The sequence below is a fragment of the Felis catus genome, chromosome A3, assembly GCF_018350175.1.
Source record: "Felis catus isolate Fca126 chromosome A3, F.catus_Fca126_mat1.0, whole genome shotgun sequence".
NCBI lineage: Eukaryota > Metazoa > Chordata > Mammalia > Carnivora > Felidae > Felis > Felis catus.
In genome coordinates this window covers 59,585,576-59,607,306 of record NC_058370.1, presented here as the reverse complement: position 1 = coordinate 59,607,306, position 21,731 = coordinate 59,585,576, and the positions used below count along the sequence as shown (strand labels likewise).

The 21,731-nt window shown below is 38.1% G+C and overlaps 1 protein-coding gene across 2 annotated transcripts in view; it reads right to left on the bottom strand.

Moving 5' to 3' along the window:
• Positions 1-17,130, bottom strand: part of LONRF2 (LON peptidase N-terminal domain and ring finger 2) — a 48,245-nt gene extending 31,115 nt beyond the window's left edge. For both annotated transcript variants that reach the window (XM_023251585.2, XM_045054067.1), the window contains exons 1-2: positions 15,793-17,130; positions 7,376-7,494 (exon numbers count right to left, since the gene is read on the bottom strand). In XM_023251585.2, coding sequence (XP_023107353.2) covers positions 7,376-7,494; positions 15,793-16,477 — 804 coding nt within the window. In that variant the 5' untranslated portion in view covers positions 16,478-17,130. The remainder of the gene's footprint in view (positions 1-7,375; positions 7,495-15,792) is intronic.
• Between the last annotated feature and the right edge of the window lie 4,601 nt (positions 17,131-21,731).

Genomic DNA, 21,731 nt, shown 5'->3' with positions numbered 1-21,731 from the left:
AAATTTATCCATTTCTTCCAAGTTATATAACTTGTTGGCACATAATTATTCATAGTCTTTTATGATCCTTGGTATTTCTGTGGCATCAGTTATAATGCTTCCTCCATTTATAATTTCATTTCTTTCAGTCATCTTTTTTTTCTTAGTCTACCTAAAGGTTTATCAATTTTTTCTTTTCAAGAAACCAATTCTTAGTTTCATTGATCTTTTGTCTTTCTAGTCTCTATTTCATTTCTGCTCTAATCTTTATTCCTTCTGCTAAATTTGGGCTTAGTTTGTTCTTTTTATAGTTACTTGAGAAATAAGATTAAGTTGTTTGAGATCTTTATTTTTTTTTTTAATTAATGTAGGTGTCCTATAAACCTCCCTACTAGAATTGCTTCTGTTGCACCCCCATAAATTTTGGTATATGTGTTTCCATTTCCATTTGTCTCGAGATTTTTTTTTAATTTCTCTTTTGATTTCTTCTTTGACTCATTGGTTGTTTGGAAGTCGTTGTTTCATTTCCACGTATTTGTGAATTTTTTTTAGCTTTCCTCCTGTTACTTTTTCTAGTAACCAATGTGTTTGGAAAGGATATTTGATAAGATTTTAATCTTCTTAAATTTGTTAAGACTTGTTTTGTGACCTAACATATGATCCATCCTGGAGAATGTTCTCTGTGGTCTTCAAAACAATACATATTTTTTTTGCTCTTGGGTGGAATATTCTGTATATGTTTGTCAGATTCATTGGCCTAAAGTATAGTCCAAGTCCATTACTTCCTTGCTGATTTTCTGTCTGGATGATGTGTATTTGTTGGGGAAAGATTTTCATCTAAAGTTGGCTGCAAGGGCACTGGCTGGCTCAGGTGCAGTGGCATAGTCTCCATGCAGATCTGTCTACTGAGTCCAATGCTGGCAAAGGCAGTGGGAATCCTCAGCGGCCAAGACTGTGGGCATTCTGTGGGGGTCTGTGATGGCAGTGGTGGCTGGGGCTGTTGGTGTCCTCATTGGTAAAGGCTGCTGGGATCCTCCTGTTCTACTTTGTCTGTGGGTGTTAAGTTCTAGCCAAGAGGATCCCTTTATTTATTTTTTAAGTAGGCTTCATGCCCATCACAGAGCCCAACATGGGGCTTGAACTCATGTCCCTGAAATCATGACCTGAGCTGAGATCAAGAGTCAGACGCTTAGCCAACTGAGTCATCCAGGTGCCCTGCCAAGAGGATCCCTCTTGGTGACAGTTCTGATGTACTGGCATTCAGAACAGCAAAGGAGCTGGAGTCATGGGCTTAGTGACATGCAGAACTACCCGAGCCCATGGCCTGGGACACAGACTTATTTGCTGTGATGACAGTATCTGAGATGTAAGAGTGTGTGCATGGGTTCCTGGGTGGCTCAGTTAGTTAAGTGTCTGACTTCAGCTCAGGTCATGATCTCACTGCTCATGAGTTTCAGCCCTGTATTGGGCTCTTTGCTGACAGCTCAGAGCCTGGAGACTGGTTCAGATTCTGTGTGTCTCCCTCTGTCTCTGCCCCTCCCTCTCTTTCTCTCATTCTCTCTCTCTCTCTCTCTCTCTCTCTCTCTCAAATTTAAATAAACATTAAAAAAAAGAAGAGTGTGTGCAGATCACCCATGGAAACGGGAGCTGGGAAACTCGTATAATGACATTAGTTTAAGGGGATAAAGGGGAAAGCAAGATGCATCAGCAGCACAGCTCAGGGATGACAAGGCACAGAGGTATCCCTATTCAGGACTGAGGGGTAGGGCACACAGAAACAGCTGTGTGGCCCTAGTGATGGCACAACAGCAGCTACACAGCCCCCAACTCAGGACCAAAGGGGTGGGATACAGAGCAAAGGCAACATGACCCAGTGATAGCAGGTAAAAGCTGTCACTTAGGACCCAGAATGCAGGGCATAGAGCAGCAGAAGCTCAGCTTTGGTAATGGTGGGCCAATGACAGGGCTTAGGACTGAGCGGGGTGGGGCACAACACAGAGGTAGCTCTGGTCCCTGTAGATGGTGAGGCCCTGTGGCATCCCAGTCCTGCAGAACTGGGCACAGCAATAACTCGGGCTCCAGTGGGCAAGTGTCACCATAGCAATGGCTCCAGCCCTGGGAAGGAGACCCTGAGACAGGATTCTGGACAGTTCCATCAGCTGGGTTCGCCATTGGTTAAGAGTTCTGGGGTCCTCAGTAGTAAAGGCTGCAGAAGTTCCTGGTGAAAACAAGGACTGCTGGAATCCTCTTGTTCTTTTTACCCTATGCGGTGAAATCCCTCTGAGGGGATCCTTCTTGGTGCTGAGCTGGTCTGAACTGGGGGATGTAGTGATACAAGTAAAATACTTCCTACACTTTTCTATGTGACCATCCTTAGTTTTGGAGCTCTATAGGTTTTCTGCTGCTGCTTTGCTGTAGTCCAGAGCTTTCCCACAGTTTTCACTGTTTTGTAGTTGTTTATTGCTTTGGTTGTTTTCATGGGGGAGATAAGTGTTGGGACCACCTGGTCTGCCATCTTGTGATAGCCTCTATTTACATGCTGATGGACAAACATATGGGTTATATTCAGTCTTTGACTATTATGAATTAAGCTACTATGAATACTGTATTAATATCTTTTACTTTTCTTGGGAAATATCTAAGAGTGACTGTTGGATCACATAGGAAGTGTATACTTAACTTTAAAGAAACTTCCAATCTGTCTTCTGTTGTGACTGTACCATTTTGCATTCACACACTGTGTGAGAGTTTTAGTTGCTGGACATCCTTCTCCTCACTTAGTATGGTCAGTATTTTAAATTTAAGCCATTTTAGTGAGTACTGAGTGGTATCTCCTTGAGGTTTTAATTTGTATTTCCCTAATGACTAATGATATGGAACATCTTTTCATGTGTTTACTTGATATTCCTAGGTCTTCTTTGGTGAAGTATCTGCTAAAATCCTTCCCGTTACTTAATTGAGTTATTTAAATTATTATTGAGTTGGTAAGTATTCTTTATATATGCTATATACAGATATATGCCTTGCAAATATGTTCTCCCATTCTGCCTTTTCATTTTTATAGCAGTATCTTTTGAACAGAAGTTTTCAATTTTGATGAAGACCAATTTACTAACTTTTTCTTTTACAATTTGCCTTGACTAAGAAATCTTTGCTTAACAAAAAGTGACAAAGATTTTTACATTTTGTTTCAGATATTCTATAGTTATAGCCTATATATTTAAGGCTATGCTCCATTTTGAATTAATTTTTATATATGATGTAAAGAGAGGGGTGAGGTTCATTTTTTCTTTTGCAAATAGATATGCAATTGCCCCTTACTACAAATTATGAAAAGATGATCTTTTCCCTAAATCTTTGCACTATTGTAAAAAAACTAATTCGCCATTTATGTGTAGGTCTATTTCTGGACTGCCTTCTGTTTTAGTGATCTTATGTCTATCCTTAAGCAAATATCACACAATTCTCATTACTTTAGCTTTATAGAAAGTCTTGGAATCAAGTAGTATATTTCCTGGAACTCCATTCTTATATTTTAAAATTGTTTGGCTATTCTTTCCCTTGTATTTCCATAAATACACACAGACATATACATACATACACACATACATACATATGTATATAATTTGTACTAATGAATAATTAGATATATACATATATACATACATACATATATACATATATACATATATACATTGAGGACAAATTCCCCAAAATTCCCCAAATAAAAACAACACAGTCCTGATTAAAATTCTGGTAGGCTTCTTTGCAGAATTTGGCAAATTAGCTCTATTTATTTGGGGAATTTGTCATCTTACTAAAATTGAGTCTTCTGATCCATGAACCTAGTATGTATTTATACTTATTTAAGTGCTACTTAATTTCTCTCAGCAATGGTTTATAGTTTTCAGTGTATAGATCTTTTAGGTACTTCGTTAACTTTATCCCTAAACATGTCATGTTTTTTTAAGCTATTTTAACAATATTATTTTTAAAATTTCATTTTTACAATTATTTCTTGTTGGTGTGTAGAAATATGATTGGTTTCATTTTTGCATATTCACCTCGTACACTGCAAGCTTTTTATAAATTTCTTGAGATTTCCTCACAATTATGTCAACTGTGAATAGACAGTATTACATTTTTCTTTCCATTATGTATGCCTTTTATTTCTTCCTTTTATTATTATTATTTTTTTTGCTTTACCTTCCTGGCTAGGAACTCAAGTACCATATTGGTAAGTGGTAAAAGCAAACATATTTATTTTTCTTGGTCTCAGTAGAAAGGCATTCCATTTCCGGGGCGCCTGGGTGGCGCAGTCGGTTAAGCGTCCGACTTCAGCCAGGTCACAATCTCGCGGTCCGTGAGTTTGAGCCCCGCATCAGGCTCTGGGCTGATGGCTCGGAACCTGGAGCCTGTTTCCGATTCTGTGTCTCCCTCTCTCTCTGCCCCTCCCCCGTTCATGCTCTGTCTCTCTCTGTCCCAAAATAAATATAAAAAACATTGAAAAAAAAAATTTAAAAAAAAAAAAAAAAAGAAAGGCATTCCATTTCCTACCATTAAGTATGATGTTTGCTGTAAGGTTTTTCATAGATGCTCATTACCAGATTGAGGAAATCCCTTGCTCTTCTTATTTCATTCAAAGTTTTAACATGAAGGATGCTCAATTTTATCAAGTGCTTTAGCTTCATTTATTGCTTTTTTTCAGTCTGCCAATACAAATTGATTTTCAAATGAGATAATGAGAGATAGTGGTTTGAAGTTTGTTTTTAACATTTTTGCCTGGTTTTGTTATTACAAAAATGCTGTTCTCATAAAATAAGTGTTCCCTCGTTTTCTGTTTTACAGAAGAATTTTTGAAGGGCTGGTATTATTTCTTTCTTAAATACATGATAGAATTCAACAGTAATTCCATCTAGTCCTGATGTTTGGTGTGGGGCAGGGGGAGATGATTAACTACAACTTTAATTTCTCTAAATAGAGATAGGGCTATTGAAGTTATCTACTTCTTCTTGAATGAATAATGGCAGTTTGTGTCTTTCAAGGAGTTTGTTAACTTCTTCTATGTTGTTGAATGTATTAATACAAAGTTTTCATAAAACTGTTCCTTTTTTATCCTTTTAATGTCTGTGGGATCTATAGTGATATCTCCACTTTCATTCATGATATTAGTAATCTGTGCATTCTCTCTTTCTTCCTGATTAGTCTGGTGAGATATATCAATTTCATTGATCTTTTCAAAAACGACAGGTTTTTGTTTCATTGACTTTTCTTTATTGTTTTTTGTCTTCCATTTATCGACTCCAATCTCTTCTACGTATTTTTTTGTTCTTTCTGCTTACCTTTGTTTTACTTTACTCTTTTCTTAGTTTTTTAAGGTGGAAACTTAGATCACTCATTTGAGAGCTTACTTCTCTAATAATTTATTCATGTTACAAATTTCCCTCAAAAAGTGGCTTTAGCTGCATATGACAAATTAGATATAATGTGCTTTTATTATCAATGATTTCAAAATATTTCCTGGTTTCCTTGTGATTTCTTCTTTGTTCTATGGATTGTTTAAAGGTGACCTAATTAAAAAATAGATATTTAAGGATTTCCTGGATATTTTACTATCATTGATTACTCTTTTAATTCTATTGTCAGTATATTTTTCAAGATTTCAATGATTTGAAATCTACTGAGATATGTTTTACCAGCATAGGATTCTATGAGCATTAAAAAGCACAGGTATGCTTACCCATTTAGATAAGGTCAAACTCATCACATGACTATTTATATTTCTGAATGTGGTCAAATATTTTGTTAGCACTAACTTACCTCCATTTGTACCAAAAGTTGTGAATCAGTATCGGCCATCGCTGGTAGCTTGAAAGGATAGTTTTGCCTGGATAAAACACATTGCTCTGGTAGCCCGCAACAGAAAACTCAGTTGATTCTAAAGTGCTTCCATCTCAGCTCAGCCATAGTTGGACAAATTCATCCTTCCCTCAGTCCTTTCAACATACTTAACAATGTTGCTTCTGCCCTAATCTTTTAGTTATGATGTTAGCCTGGAAACAAATTTCTATCCTTCACATCTTAAAGTTATTTATCAGGGTACATTTCTGCTAAAGCTGTTCTTTACTAAGCATTTATCAAGAATTGAGGCCCACATATTTGCAACAAATTCTAAAGACAAGACCAAAATCCCAAAAGCTAATGATGCATTTGCTGGGTCTCTTACAGTTAAAATTATCTATGTAACTTTGTAGTAATGAAGTCTGTCTTTTATCACGGACACACTGCCAAGTTTTTAGCTGAAAGGCCAATATTGTGGAGAAGAAACTAGCTTCACAGGGTACTACAGGTCTACTGTCAGTCAGAAATACTAAGCTTATAATTCATAACAATTAAGGCTCAGTCACTGATGATGAAATTAGCTCAGAAGATTAACAGATCAAGGGATAGAAGAAAAGTCATCAGAAAAAGGAGGAGAAAATGTCTTTAGTAAAGCAAGCAAGCAACAATACAGATTTCTGGACTTGGTCCAATAAACATTTATTTCCCATCCTAAGGCTCATCCCTAATTCCAATTTAACACTCAATCTAATCTGAAAACACTTTGTTTTAAAGAACAGAAGGTTGGATGGATGGAAGGAAAGGGCATCTTTTCTATTAACCTGGGTTAATGCCTCTTCAATGTTTCTAAAATGAAAATGATAAAAAGTAATACAGCGGGACAAAAATATTTTTAATTACTAGCTAATAGAGTATGCAATTGGTATTAATTTCATCACAAATTCTTTAAAACTTCAAAATCCCTTTTGGGTTTAAAATTCCAGAGATTCATGAAAAAAGCTACAACTTTGATTATGTGGCTTCTTAATCTTCAAGGGCAACTTAAGCTATTGTTATTACATTAACAAAGCTTATTCTGTGTCATCACAGAAATATTAGACTTTTCCAACACAGACACTAAAATTATTCCAAAATACATACAAAACATTCATCCTTTCACTAACAACATTTATATGTCCCCTGCATAGCAGGGCCTGTTATTCATGATTATTTTACAATCTTCCTATTTAAAGTATAATTTTAAACATTTCCCCTGAACTCACAAATTTATCCAATTTTATCGTCGTGTTTATGTATTTATTTAGTATATAAGGTATATCATTCGGCTAAATATCTCCTAAGAATGATCTAAATTAGTGTTTCTTAATTAAATCCAGCTGGGAACATTTTGATCTTTTAAACTGAGTTGGTTTATTATGAAGTGACTTGCTACATTGCTATTATTGATGGATATATACACTGTGTGTAGGTACCTCATCACAGTCATCTTAGTTTATTCTTAAGAAAATCCCATAAACTTACATTTCTTATCTCTAAAACCACCCAATACAAATACCTTAGTCAAGAGAGGTTCATTCTGACAAACTGCATTGGCATCCTGTAGAGCCTGCTCATAGTTCTTCATAGTTAAATACAACTCTGCTCGCAGCAGCAATAACGAATTATCTCTAGGAACTGAAAGACACAGGGAATAGAAAAAAATTAAAATGATTACATTTAAAAACAAATCTTTAAGTCACTAAAAATAATAAACCGGAAAGTAAATATAAAGGCAAAATAAATACTTCCTCCCTCAAATCATAATGTGGTTTAGTAACTTGATAAATATATTTTACATAGCTTCTCTCAGGAAAACAGAAGATGATTGGCAAGACTTCAAAATGTAGCCAGAGGGGCACTTGAGTGGCTCAGCCGGTCAAGCGTCTGACTTTGGCTCACGTCATGATCTCACGGTTCATGATCTTTGTGCTGACAGCTTAGAGCCTGGAGCCTGCTTCAGATTGTGTCTCCCTCTCTCTCTGTCCGTCCCCAGCTTGCTGTTTCTGACTCTCAAAAATAAATAAATGTTTAAATGCACTCAGAAAAAGACGCTGAACACACACTAGGTACAACATAAGTTGCAATAATACTGAGTAAATGCTGAAGCATCCTAATGCTATAACTACGTATTAAAAATGAAAAGATTGAAAATATTTTTTTGAAATTACACAAGGAAATTCACGCTCAAGAAACTAACAGGCAGCTGGGTGGCTCAGTCAGTTAAGTGTCTGACTCTTGATTTCGGCTCAGGTCATGATCTCACAGTCACGAGATCAAGCTCCATGCATTGGGCTCCACTCTAACATGGAGACTGCTTGGGATTCTCTCTCTCCCTCTCAAAACAAATAAACATTTTATAAAATAGTTTAAGAAACTAAAAAAAATAAAGCACATAATTTGCTTTCCTATACAACTGCATGGATGTGGACTTGTCATCATAATTGTACCTATAGTATGTTAAGTGGGAAAATGAGGGAAAAAATAACTGCCTTTTCCCTAGAGTCCTCAAACAGATGCAAGCTTGAGAACTGCTCATATGAGACTATGGACAGAGCCTAGCTATGCAAAGGCCAAGAGTGACTCTATGAACTATGATATGTAGTATATGAAGTCATTGACTTACTTGGCAAGGTACCATGGAAAAGTGACAGAGCTCATGAAAGCCATTTTTCATACTGCTGGACCTGGTTCACTCTATATACTCATTACAGGATCTTTGTAATACAGCTATAGCATTTCATTTTAATTGATAAGAAATAGTCTCAGTACCTAAAATATGTTCTCATCTCTCTACCTAATACCCATTTCAGTTTGCTCCAAATCCTTGACCTTGGCTCTTTCTCAAACTAGCCACTTGGAACTTTGCAAATGCTACTACATCTCCTCTTAGTTTATGTAGGTAACTGAGCAAGTGTGCATAACAAATCATACAAAAAGATATTACAGCCACTACTTGTAACTGTGTTATCACTGCATATGTGTTTCATAGAGCAATGTATGCCAAGGAAAAAAAATGGGAAAAAGAGGAAAGAAATGGCAAGAAAGGAGAATCTAACAATAAAAGTTGAATCCTTTAAAATAACATTGACTGGTGAGAGTTAAGGATCGACAACTTTTTTCTGTTAAAATCAAACAGTAAGTATTTTAGGTTTTGCAGGCCAGTTAGAAGCTTGAGGATATTGTACAGGAACAGAATTATTTGGGTAAGGGATAACATTTTCCTTAAAATCCAAAGTTAATGTTCCCTATCATCAAAATAAATTGAAGATGTTCATGTGTTGGTTATGATCTGTAATGAGATTTTTCATATTTCATCTTTGAAAACACACATAGGTACTATAAAATATGGATGTCCATCCACAAGCATAAAATTTTTAATTGAGCATTTGATTGCTTGGGAGTTATTTGCAGAATTCTATTAGATTCTTCTTATATCTTTAGTATGTCATTATACAGTAAATGTAGTTATAGATTAATCATTTCCAACTAAAGATTAAGTGAAATCTCCTCAAACTGCACAGTTAAATGCATTATCAAATACAGAAATAACCTTTGGAGATTTTGGAAATCTCAAACAAAAAAATGCTTCTAGAACTATAGTTCAAGCTTGAGACATACACTTGCTGCAAGTGTGAGAATGAAGTTCTCCCACCTTGCTCCCACTTGAATCTTCTAAACAACCATATCATATGCTAACAATCAGCTTTGACTGTGGCATTCTAAATTTTATTTCTTGTGTTTCTTTTCACTCCCACATTGCAGTAACAGGGGAGACAGCAACAGCGGACATTTTGCTCTTATTCTTGAATTTGAAAAAGGATATGTATAATGTTTTAACATGAAATATGCTTATTGTAAACTCTTGACAGAGAATATTTATCAAATTAGGTAAGTTCCCTCCTATTCCTAGTTTTCTATATAGGCATTATAAAAAGTGGCTGTTGAATTTTATAGAATGCTCATTCAACATGTGGGAGATTACATGAAATATATCTCCTTTAATCTGTCCTTACAGTGAATTACATTGAACAATTTGTCTAATACTGAATTATCCTTATATTCTTAGAATAAGCACATCTTGACCTTAACTCTTATTATATTGCTGGATTCAAATACAAGTTTAAGATTTTGGCAACCATGTATATATGTAAGACTAGTCTACAAAATTTTTCCTAGGCTTTACCTGATTATAATATCAAGGTTATATTAATCTTATAAAATTAAATGTGGGGCACCTGGGTGGCTCAGTCAATTGAGTGTCTGACTCTTGATTTCAGCTCAGGTCATGAACCCAGGGTCGTGGGATTGAGCCCCACGTCAGCGTGGGCCTGCGTAAAACTCTCTCTCTCCCTCTACCCCTCTACCCCATTCATGCATTCTAAAATAAAACAATGAAAAATCTTCCATATCTCTCCATGATCTGAAATGAAAGTTTATCTTCCTTGAAAGTTTGTTAAAACTTGTTTGATCTTAGTGTTTTGTTTTGTTTGTCAAAAGAAAAGCTCCAAGTAGCACTTCTATTTCATTTATTTTCGGTCAGTGTTAGGCTTTTATTTCTTCCTGGGTAAATTTTGATAATTTACAGTTTCCTTAAAACTGTCCTTTTTTTATAGGCTTTAAAATCTGTTATATTCCTTTACATCTGCAATTCTGCTACTTCTTCATTCCTGATCCTCCTGTTTGTGGTTTGCTTTTTCTTCATTACATTTGCCAAACATTTGTTTCTTTTGTTGGTCTTTGTAATGAACCAGCTTCTGACTTCTTAACCAACTCAATCTTTTTGTTTCACTAATGTTTTCTTCATTATCTCTTTGCTTACACTTGTGTTACCTTAATTGATTTTGACAAAGTTTTTGCAGTGAAACCACTCTTCATTTGCATTTGTTTTTCATCATTCTTTTCTAATAAATGCATTTAAGCCTCTACTCCACACATTCTAAAGGCTATTTTTAATGAAGTCCAAAAAAGTCACTTCCCATCCAGACACTGAGTGAATCAGACTGTTTTCTCTGTTGACTTCTACTATTTATGAAGCCAGAGCTTCATAATTTAATCTTTTAAAATATTTCTAATAAATCTCTACACATTTCGCAACCATTAAGCCTTAAGCTTAGTAAAACTGAGAACAATTTATGGAGGAATCACTAAAAAAATAAATGGAAGAAGAAAAGCAACTTAAAATTCTTTGTATGAAGACAGCTTATGGAAGAAAAATGCACATGTGCACCTTCCAAGAAACTGACACAAATATCCAAAGGGTTTATCAATTAACCCCTGTATGGGGAAATGAGTCAAAAAGAGTACAGTCTGAGAACCTGGCATTGTGAGGAAGAGAAGAGATAATCTACTCTCTACATTTGTGTTTAGGGTTAATCTAAGGCTGGTCTCCTCCAACTCCAACCCAGAGTTGTCATAGTGTTGGGAGCTAGTTACCGGTGTAAAATGTGTCAAATGAGCGGACAGTGGTGAGAAGTAGAGAACTGTACAAGTGTTATTTATTTTTTTAAGTTTATTTTGAGAGAGAGAGCATGTGCATGGAAGTGGGGGGGGTGGGCGGAGAGGGAGAGAGAGAGAGAGAGAGAGAGAGAGAGAGAGAGAGAGAGAGAGAGAGAGAGAAAGAGAGAGAATCCCAAGCAGCCTCTGCACTGTCAGCACAGACTCCTACTCAGGGCTCGATCTCACAATGAGATCATGATCTGAGCCAAAATCAAGAGTGGGATGCGTTATCAGCTGAGCCACCTAGGCATCCCAAGTATTATTTAGAAAGAGCTGAACGAGTGGAGACATAAAGCAAGGACAGCTATGTAGTGGTCCCAATAAATAGAATAAACGGCAATTCTCCTCAGAGGTTATTTGTTCAAAGTGATGTAGGACTCAAAAGTCAAGGCCACAAATGTTAAGTGTGTATCTTAAACTTTTATATACCTACACACCTGAATGGTCACCACCCAGATCAGGAACTAAGAAGGCCACTTCGTGCACTTTCTCAGGTAGTACACCTTTCCTGAGGGGAACCACCATCTGACGTCTATCATCATTAGATTACTTAAACCTGTTTATGAACTTATCATGGGGTTATATGAATAGAATGTACTCTTTTGTATAGGTCACTCAGTATCATTCTGTGAGATTCCTCCATATTGCTGTATGTCTCAGTTTTTTTCTTTTTAATAAACTGTTGCATAATACACTGTATGACTTGACTTATGTACTTATTCTACCACTGGGTTGTTATCTAAATGTTTTTTTGGCACATATATCTAGAAACGAACATTCTTGTGTATTACTTTTAGTGGACATAAGCATTAATTTCTACTTGATATATACTCAAGAGTGGAAATGTGCCAGAGGTTATATCTATGTTTAAACTTACTTGGTACTCCCAAACATACTTAACTTGTACCAATTTGCACTTCCCACAGCAATGTTAAGAGTCCCGATTACTTCAAATACTTGCCAGAACTAGGTACCATGACCCTTTCATCATTCTGAAAGACATGTAGTAATATTTTAGTTTAAATTTTCAATTGATCAGTAATTACTTTGGGCACCCTTTCACATATTTATTGCCATTTGAGATCCAGTTTACAAAACATCTGTTCAATCTGCCTATTATTTAGATAGACTTCCTATTTTCCTCTTGAACTGTAGGCATTCTTTCAACATTCTGGATTTGCATTTTCATTTGGATATATTACAAATACACATCACCTTTTCACTCTTTGGGGGGTCTCTAAGGAAGAGAAGTTATTAATTTTAAATTGAATTTATCTATCCTTTCCTGTATGGATATGTTTTTTGTGTCTTAAGAAAAAAAAGAACTGCCTAACAATCATGAAAATATTGAATGATTTTAGATAATGGGATTCTAATTTCCATGTATGGTGTGTAGTGGGCATCTAGGTTCATTTTTTTACCAAATGGATATGCAACAGACTTAGACTATTTAAAAGACTTTTTCCCTCATTGAATTCTTTTGGCATCTTTGTAGCAAACCAAGTGACCATGTATGTGAGAGTCAGTGTCTATGTGTCTAAACTTGGGCCAATACAACTCTGTGCTAGTTACTGCAACTACATTATAGTAAGTCTCTGTATCTTACAGTATCAGTTCTCCAGCTTTGTTATTTTTCTTCATTATTGCCTTGGCCATTCATCAACTTCCACCAAAACCCCTAGCTAAAATTCTGACTGAGAATGCACTCAATCTATAGTTCCATATGCACAGAACTGACATCAATACTGAGTTTTTCAATCTGTGAAAATAACATGTTTCCATTTACTTAAGTCAATTGTAATTTCTCCCAGAAATATTTTGTATTTTCAGTGTAGAGGTCTTGAACAACTTTCAGATATTTCAACATTTACTCCAAAGAATTTTTGTTATATAAATGGGCTTTCTTTCTGTTTTTTTACTAGGTATATATATCAGTGATCTTTCTATATTAACCTTATAGTCAACAATCTTGATAATTTGCTTATAATTTCTAACAGTTCAAATATTCCTCTGGAGTTTCTATGACTCCAGCATGTCATCTACAAATAGTAAGTTTTATTTTTCCAATCTTAATACCTTTTATTTTCTCATTGTACTAGGTAAAAATCTTAATACAATGCTGAATGAATGGCAGTGATGGCAGGTGAACACCCTTGTCAACCTTTTCCTTCAGTAGTAAAACATTCAATATTTCATCATTACAATGGTTGCTACAGATTTTTGTATATACTCAGCATATTAAGAAATTCCCTTTTATTCCAACTTTCCTGAGAGATCCATTCTCTATTCTGTAGATGCAGTGAATTACACTGGTTGATTTATAATGATTAAACATTTGACAATGATTAAATAATGACATTTTACTTGACCATGATGTGTTTTAAGTGTATCACTGGATTCAATCTGCCAATATTTTGTCCCCCCTGCCCCCCCCCCCAGAGGTAACCACTGCCCTTACTTCCAACATGCTATAATAGTTTTGCATATTTGGACTTACAAAAAAATAGAATCAGATCATAAAAATGCCTTTGAGTCTTGGCTTCTTTCACCCAACATTATGTCTGTGATTTGTCCACATTGTAGTGTGTGTGTCTGTAGCCGGTTTACTTTCTTTCTACATAGTATTAGAAAAGGCGTTTATTCTCTTCTTACTTAGCCATTCATTCTGTTCTTATTGGACATGTGGGTTGCTTCTACTTCAGGGCTATCTCTAAATAAGGATATACACTCTTGCACATTCTTATAATTCTCTCGGTGCGCATATACATGCACCTTGTTGAAACAGCTTGGCCAAAAGTCACATTTAATATTTTCAGATACTACAAGCAATTTTCCAGGTGTACAATTCGCAGATCTGCAGTATATATGATAATCCTCATTTTATCCATCTTCTCCAACAGTTGGTATTGCGATCTTCTACATTTCCAGCAGCTGTTTTTAAAAGTTCTGGATTTCCACTAATACAGTTGCCACTAGCTACATGTGGCTACTGGGCAACTAAAATGGGACTAGAGGAACAAGGTTATTAACTTTTTAATTAATTGAAATTTAAATTTGAAACCTGATACCCTATTGACTAGTGGAAAACTTTTAATTTGGAACTTCAATGTGCCAACCTAGTTTTTCAACTCTAAATATTAAAAAAATCTAAATATAAAGCAAGTATTTCTGATGAAAAATTTGTGCCCAAATTGGGGTGGGCAGTGCATGTAAAACACATAATGCATTTGAAAGGTTGGTTTAAAAAAAAAAAGTAAAATCTCCATCATTTTTTATATTGAAGGAATGCTGAAATAGTGTTTTGAATGTATAGGTTTAAAAAATAGTGTTAAGATAAATTTCATCTGCTTCTTTTTACCTTTTACATGTGACTACTAGAAATTTAAAATTGCATATATGTGGTTTACACAGTATTTCCACTGGATAGTGCTGTTCCACCTTGCACGTGCATGAACAAGATGGACAAAAGTTCAGAAACATGCAGCCATATTAAGGTATGGAATATACTGGCTGCAGAAATGGTACACAATATTTTTTTTACATAAAGCAATTCAACTGTTCTACTCCAACAAAGCATCTTCCAACTTAGATATAGGTGTGCTCTCAAAAAGGGAAAACCTTAACTCTGAATTTAAAATAAAATGGATGAGTACAGCATACAAGACTCTTAGTAACAGAGATTAAACCAAGTCTTCTTGGCCAGTGATTTAAATCACATACAACCTGTAAAAAAAACAGTGAAGCCAAATCACCCTCCACACACACTTCACCCCAATAACTGTCAATAGAGCATATGGCAGTGGGAATCAAATACAATGACAGGAAATTTGGTCTTTTAAATTACATATTCTTAACAGGTGGGCTGGAGTAGGGGGTGGGTAGGAAATCAGAGATCCTTTGTGCTGGTCACAGATTTCAGTTATTTTTTAAAATTTAAACACACACACACACTACTTAATGTAATTAATAAGCTAATTACACGACGTCTAATGCCCTTTGAGAGAGAACATACAAGTAACAAAAGCAGAATGGAAGGCGATCCTTCCTGGATTCATTAGCTGAAACCTCCAGAGCAAATCCTTCCACATCACAAGGCAACGGTCCTCGTGCGCCTCTAGGGTGTTAGTTATTTGCACATTCCTGCTGGACAAGTAAAAACACTAGGTCATCCTCCCACTCCTGGACAGCTGAGATGGGAGTAAAAGACAGTCCTGGCCTTACGGGTTACTCAGGTAGGCTGCGGAGGTACCGGCTGCAGAGGTAAAAGACGCAACCAGCGGGGCGCACCTGCCCTCTGACACCAGCCACTCTGGGTGCAGGTTCATCTTACCACCTTTATCAAGAGAATAACCCCTACGCCTGAACAAAGCTCTCCACGCCCACCCCTGCAGTCGACAGGTGGGCAGGCCGGCGGGCCAACTCCCAAGGCCGACTTACCTAGATCCAGAGCCTGGTCGCACCTGAGCAGCGCGGCCTCGGGCTGCTGCTGGCGCTGCAGACTCCGCGCCTGGCCCGCCAGCCTGCGCACACGGCACTCGGTCGGAAAGCACTTCTCCAGCAGGCCGCTCAGTACCACGTTGACTCGCCGCGCCTGCGGCCGGACAGGGCCGGACTCCACGCAGCGCTTGCACACCGTCAGCCCGCACGGCAGGGTCACCGGCTTGTGGAGCAGCCGCTGGCAGCGCGGGCAGCCCAGCAGATCACGGGGCGCGGCGGGCGCCGAGGCCGGCTGCTCCCCACGCGGCTCCTCGGGGGCGCGGCCCGGCCCCGCAGCCGGCAGCCGCCACTCTCTCTGGCCCAGGGCGCGCGCGAGGCCGCCCGCCAACTCCCCCAGCTCCTCCGGCCGCAGCGCCCCGAGCCGCGCCGCCCCGCGGAACGCACCCAAGGCCTCGGGGAGCCGGCCGGCACGGGCCAGCGCGTCCCCCAGCCGTAGGCACAGGCCGCGGTCCGGCTGCGCCAGCCCGGCCAGCATCGAGCGGAAGAGCTCCGCGGCCATCTCATACTCGCCGGCGCGGAAGGCCTCATCGCCCTTCTCCAGGCGCTTGGCGAAAGGCTCCCCGCAGTCGCAGCCGGGACACTGGGGCGGCGGCGGCGGCGGCGGCGGGACCGGCTCGGGGCTCATAGCCTCGAGCCTGTGGCCCCGTAGGCCCGGACGGGAGAAGCCTAGGCAAGCGGATGCTCTGCTGCCTGGGGCGCGGCGGCGGGAGCCACGCGCGTCTGGAGACGGCCGCTACGGGCCACCGCGACCACTGGCACGGGCAGGCGCAAGGCTGCGGCGGTGTCCCCCACGCGGCGTGGGCGGCCGGTCCCGCAGGACCACAACCGGACCCGGGCGGGGGCGAGACAGGCACGGCCCGAGCCCCCGCGCACGCGAAGCGCCTTCCTTGCCCCGCTCGCTTATGTAACCCAGGCCCCCTGTGAGAACGCGGCGACCCCCTCCCCACGTCCGCGTTTCCTGCAAACGCTCTCGCCTCCGCGTCTCGGGGCGGCTGGGCGCGTGTGTGCGTGCGCGTTCACCTACATGTGCCCTTCGCCGCGCGCTCTCTTCCCGCAGCCGCGGCCGTGCCTGGAACAGGTGTCCGCGGCCGGCTGGGCGCCCAGCTCTCTCCCGCTTTCCCAGAGGCCTGGCCGCCGAGACAACCTGTGGCCGCGATTCAAAAGAGAACCGAGGCAGTTACCGAGCACATCACGAATTTGATTTAGGAAATTGTCTTAAGTGACAGGGAAGCCTGAAGTGGGTACTGAACAGATCTCCAGCAAGCTTCCTAACGGAACTCTGAATTTTAGACTGAAACATTTTAGAACTCTAATTTAGAATAGTTTTAAAAGAGAACGTAAAGGAATACCGTGCTAGGTGTTGGGAGAGGAGGGATTTTCCAAGTGGACGTTGTACTGTGCCCTTGATTTAGGAAGCAGAAATATAATTTTTTTAAATGTCTCCTAACGTAGAGTATCGCAGACAGAAGTTGCTGGAAGGAGGGAGTTAAAAGCTGTATTGGTATATAAGCAAGGACTAAATGTTCCTTCTGTGATCATTAGCCAGTTTTTAGAGTACTCACTGCACATAGCCTATTGTCTCCTTATTGTTCCACCATTTATTTTATGCTCTGTATTTGAATGCAATAAAATGCAACATTCCAGAATCCATATGTTCATTATGTGAAGTCTAAATTTAAGTTTGTGAGGTTTAACATTAAAACGGATGACTAAAGAAAATATAAAATACCTTAATCAAATCTGGTTTTGGGGAAGGGGAAATGCTTCCTCATCAAGCAAGGAGAGAAAACTAGGTCAATTCACCAAAGGGAAAAGGAGACAACATTAGCCAATCTTCAAGTCCTATAATACAAATGCAACATCCCACCACCTCCCATCCCATGAATCATTCCATGAATGATTTCCACCCCCAGCTCTCTATTTTTTACTGTAACAGTTGTAGTCAAAATAGGTTTTGATCTGTTTCTCAACACTCAACTATTCCCAACTCTTTTTTTATCTACTTTCTTTTTAATTTTTTAATTTTTTTTATCTACTTTCTTTATACAGTAACAATTCACTTGAAAGTTGCTTATTCCACAAATTTACAACCAACAACAAGAAAACTAGGAGGAAAAAAGCTTCTGAATAGTTACATTGGTGCTACAAAGACGATACACTGTTGTTTGAGTGTCTGACTTGGCTCAGGCTCATGTCATGATTTCACAGTTGGTGAGTTTGAGCCCTGCGACAAGCTCTGTGCTAACAGCTTGGAGCCTGATTCATGTTCTGTGTCTCCCTCTCTCTGCCCCTCACACCCTCATGCTCTGTCTCTCTGTCAAAAATAAATTAAAAAAAAAAACATTTAAAAACTTTTAAAAAAAATTTTAAAAAGACGATACACTAAAGATTATGAAACCAAAGGATCCCAGATCCTGTTTGTTCTTATTTTACACAGATTTCCACTAAGAGAATAGAAAAGAGAAACTTGTTGGAGGCATGTGTGATGAGAACAAGAAAGTTTAAAGCAAAAATATTACTTTATTGTGAGGTTTACAGTGTATGTAGAAAGAAAATCTACAAAGGCCAGTAGAGGAGAAACAAAAGGGTAGTTTTGTAAGGTTCTAATACTACATGTGAAATGGTATAATACCACTTGAAGGAAAATTTCAATAAGCTAAAGATGTAATCCCAAAGTGGCCACCTACATAACACAAATAGTTATATATAGCTAAGTGGCCAACAAAGGAGATAAAACTTTTATAAACCCTATTAATCCAAAAGAAGAAAAAAATAGGGAACAGAAAACAGATGAGACAAATACAAAACAGAGTCAGATGGTAGGTTTAAACTCAACCATATCAATTAATGTTAATTAAATATTAATAATCTAAATACCATGGTTAAAAGGCAAAGATTGTGGGAGCGCCTGGTGGGTTAGTCGGTTAAGCATCCAACTTCTGCTCAGGGCATGATCTCGTAATTTGTGAGTTCGAGCCCTGTGTCATGCTCTGTGCTGACAGCTCAGAGCCTGGATCCTGCTTCAGATTCTGTGTCTCCCTCTCTCTCTCTCTGCCCCTCCCCTGCTCTCTCTTTCTATCTCTCTCTCTCAAAATAATAAATAAACATTTTTTAAAAGGCAAACATAGTCCACTTATATTCAAAGGAAGACCCAGATATATACTGCCTATAGAAAAATTCACTTTAAAGAAAAAGATAAAAATAGAGATAGACCATCTTCAACCTTGTCAAAATAAAGCTAGAGTGACTATATTGATATCTGACAAAATAGATATCATATCCAACAACATGACTAGGAGAAAAGGTGGCCATTTCAAAATGATAAAGAAGTACACTGGTCAAGAAGATGTAACACTGCTAAACACATATGTACCTAATAACAGAATTTCAAAATATATGAAGCAAAAACTGATAGAACTATAAGATTAAATAAATTTATAATTGTAGATGAAGATTTCAATACCCTTCTCCCAACAATCAACAGAATATGTATCCTGAAAATCAGTAAGACTTGACCTGATTGACATTTATAGAACATTCCACCCAACAGCCATAATATGCGTTCTTTTCAAATGCACATGGAGCATTTACTGATATACTACATATTTGAGCCATAAAACAAGTCTCAATAAATTTTAAGAGATTCAAGGAGTGAAGTCATACAACGTATGTTCTCTGACCACAGTAGATTGAAAATAAAAATAATAGAAAAGCATCTAGAAAATCCTCAAGTGCTTGGACACTAACACACCTTTAAGTAACCCAGGGATGAATAATTGCATTTCTATATACTAGCAACAAGTGGAAATTGAAATTTAAAAACAATAGTATTTACAATATTACAAAAAGTATGAAAAACTTAAAGACAATGTGAAAAAAAGTATAAGACCTATACACTAAAACTACAAACATCACTGAGAGAAATCAGAGAAGACCTAAACAAATGGAGAGACATACTCTGTTGAAGGATCAGAAGATTCAGATCTTTGATCTATGAATTGATCTATAAATCCAAATCTATCTCAATCAAAATCCCAGCATGCCTTTTTGTAGAAACTGGCAGGCTGACTCTGAAATTCACATGAAAATGCATAGTACCTAAAATGTCCAAACCTACTTAAAAAAAAAGAAAACAACAAAACTGAGTCTTCAAGACTCATTATAAAGCTATGGAAATCAAGAGAGTGTGGTTTTGGTATCAAAATAAACAAGTAGATCAATGAAATAAGATAGAGATTTCAAAAACAGACCCACATGTGTGTACTGGCAATTGATTCTTGACAAAGTCCATTCAGTGGAGAAAGGATAGTCATTTCAATAAGCAATGCTGGACTAATTGGATATCTATAGGCAAAAAGGAGGAGGAAAAGGATGAAGAGATAAGGGGAAAATATGAGAAGGGGGAGGAGGAAAAGAAGAGGAAAAACACTTTGATCTATACCTATCATCATTTATGAAAATTAACTCAAAGTTTATTGACCTAAAAGTAAAACCATAGAACTTCTACAGGAAAAAATCATAGAAGAGAATCTTTGTGACCTTGGATCTTATATTTAATAGCAAAATTACGATCCATAAGAGAAACAAGAAAAAAAAAAGGAGATTCTTACATCTGGGAACAGCTCTGACACAGCGGGGCTTCAGTATTACTACAAAGCTAGCCTGATGCTCACAACTAGTTAATGTTGGACATTAAACAATCTCATAAAACACCAACATCAAACAAAGTCGCCCTGAGACAATGATAAAGTGATACAAAAACAAGTTCACTGTGTAACCCACAAAATATTCACCATCTCCATCTCTTCCAGCTAAAATGAGTGATTACTACTCCTTTACCAAATACAGCTTCATCCTTGCTCTGGTTTGCTCTGCTTTTCAATAAGATTGAGTGAGAGATTCTATCACAGAATTGCACCTACTGAAGCCAAAATTACCCAACTAAAGCCCCAACCTTATAATAGGTTCTTTCTAACACCCTCCCACCAACTCCCCATGGCTCCCCATGGTGAGTGTTCTCCTTCATTGCAATAAGTAATAAACAAAAATATAAATTATAAAGATATAAAATATAGTGTGCCTGATGGTTTGGGGCATCGATGAATTGATACATTGGATGTATGAAAATTAAGAACTTCTATTCTTCTAAAGTGACAGTTAAGATATGCCTCAGACTTGGAGAAAATATTTGTAAATCATGTATCTGGTCAAGGACTTGTTATCAAGTGTATATAAAGAACACCGGAAAGTCAGTAATAAAAAAACACATAACTGAGTTAAAAAGTGGGCCAAATATTTGGCCACTTAACTACTGAAGATACATTGTTGAAAAATATGTACATGAAAAGATGTTCAGACTAATTAGGAATATCCAAATCAAACCCAAATGAGCTACCACTGCATACCTGCTAGAATGTCAACAATTAAAAAGATCGACCAAGTGTTGGAAAAGATATGGAGTTTGTTTTATCAAGAGAATTTCTCATAAGAAATTCACAGATTAGGAATAATTTCTTTCATCAAAAGATAATTTATTTTTTTAAGTTTATTTACTTTGAGAGAGAGAGAGCAAACTGGGGAAGGGCAGGGAGAGGGAGGGAGGGAGGGAGGGAGAGAGGGAGAGAGAGAGAGAGAGAGAGAATCCCAAGCAGGGTCCACACTGTCAGTGCAGAGACCAATGTGGGGCTCAAACTCATGAACCACAAGATCATGGCCTGAGCCAAAATCTAGAGTGGAATGCTTAACCGACTGAGCCACTCAGGTGCCCCTCATCAAAAGATAATTTAAAATCAATTAGGAGTTCATAGGGCAAATAGTTGGAACAGGCTATTGATAAAAAATTGAAGATTAATTTTGAAGATACAGTACCACTTGATTCA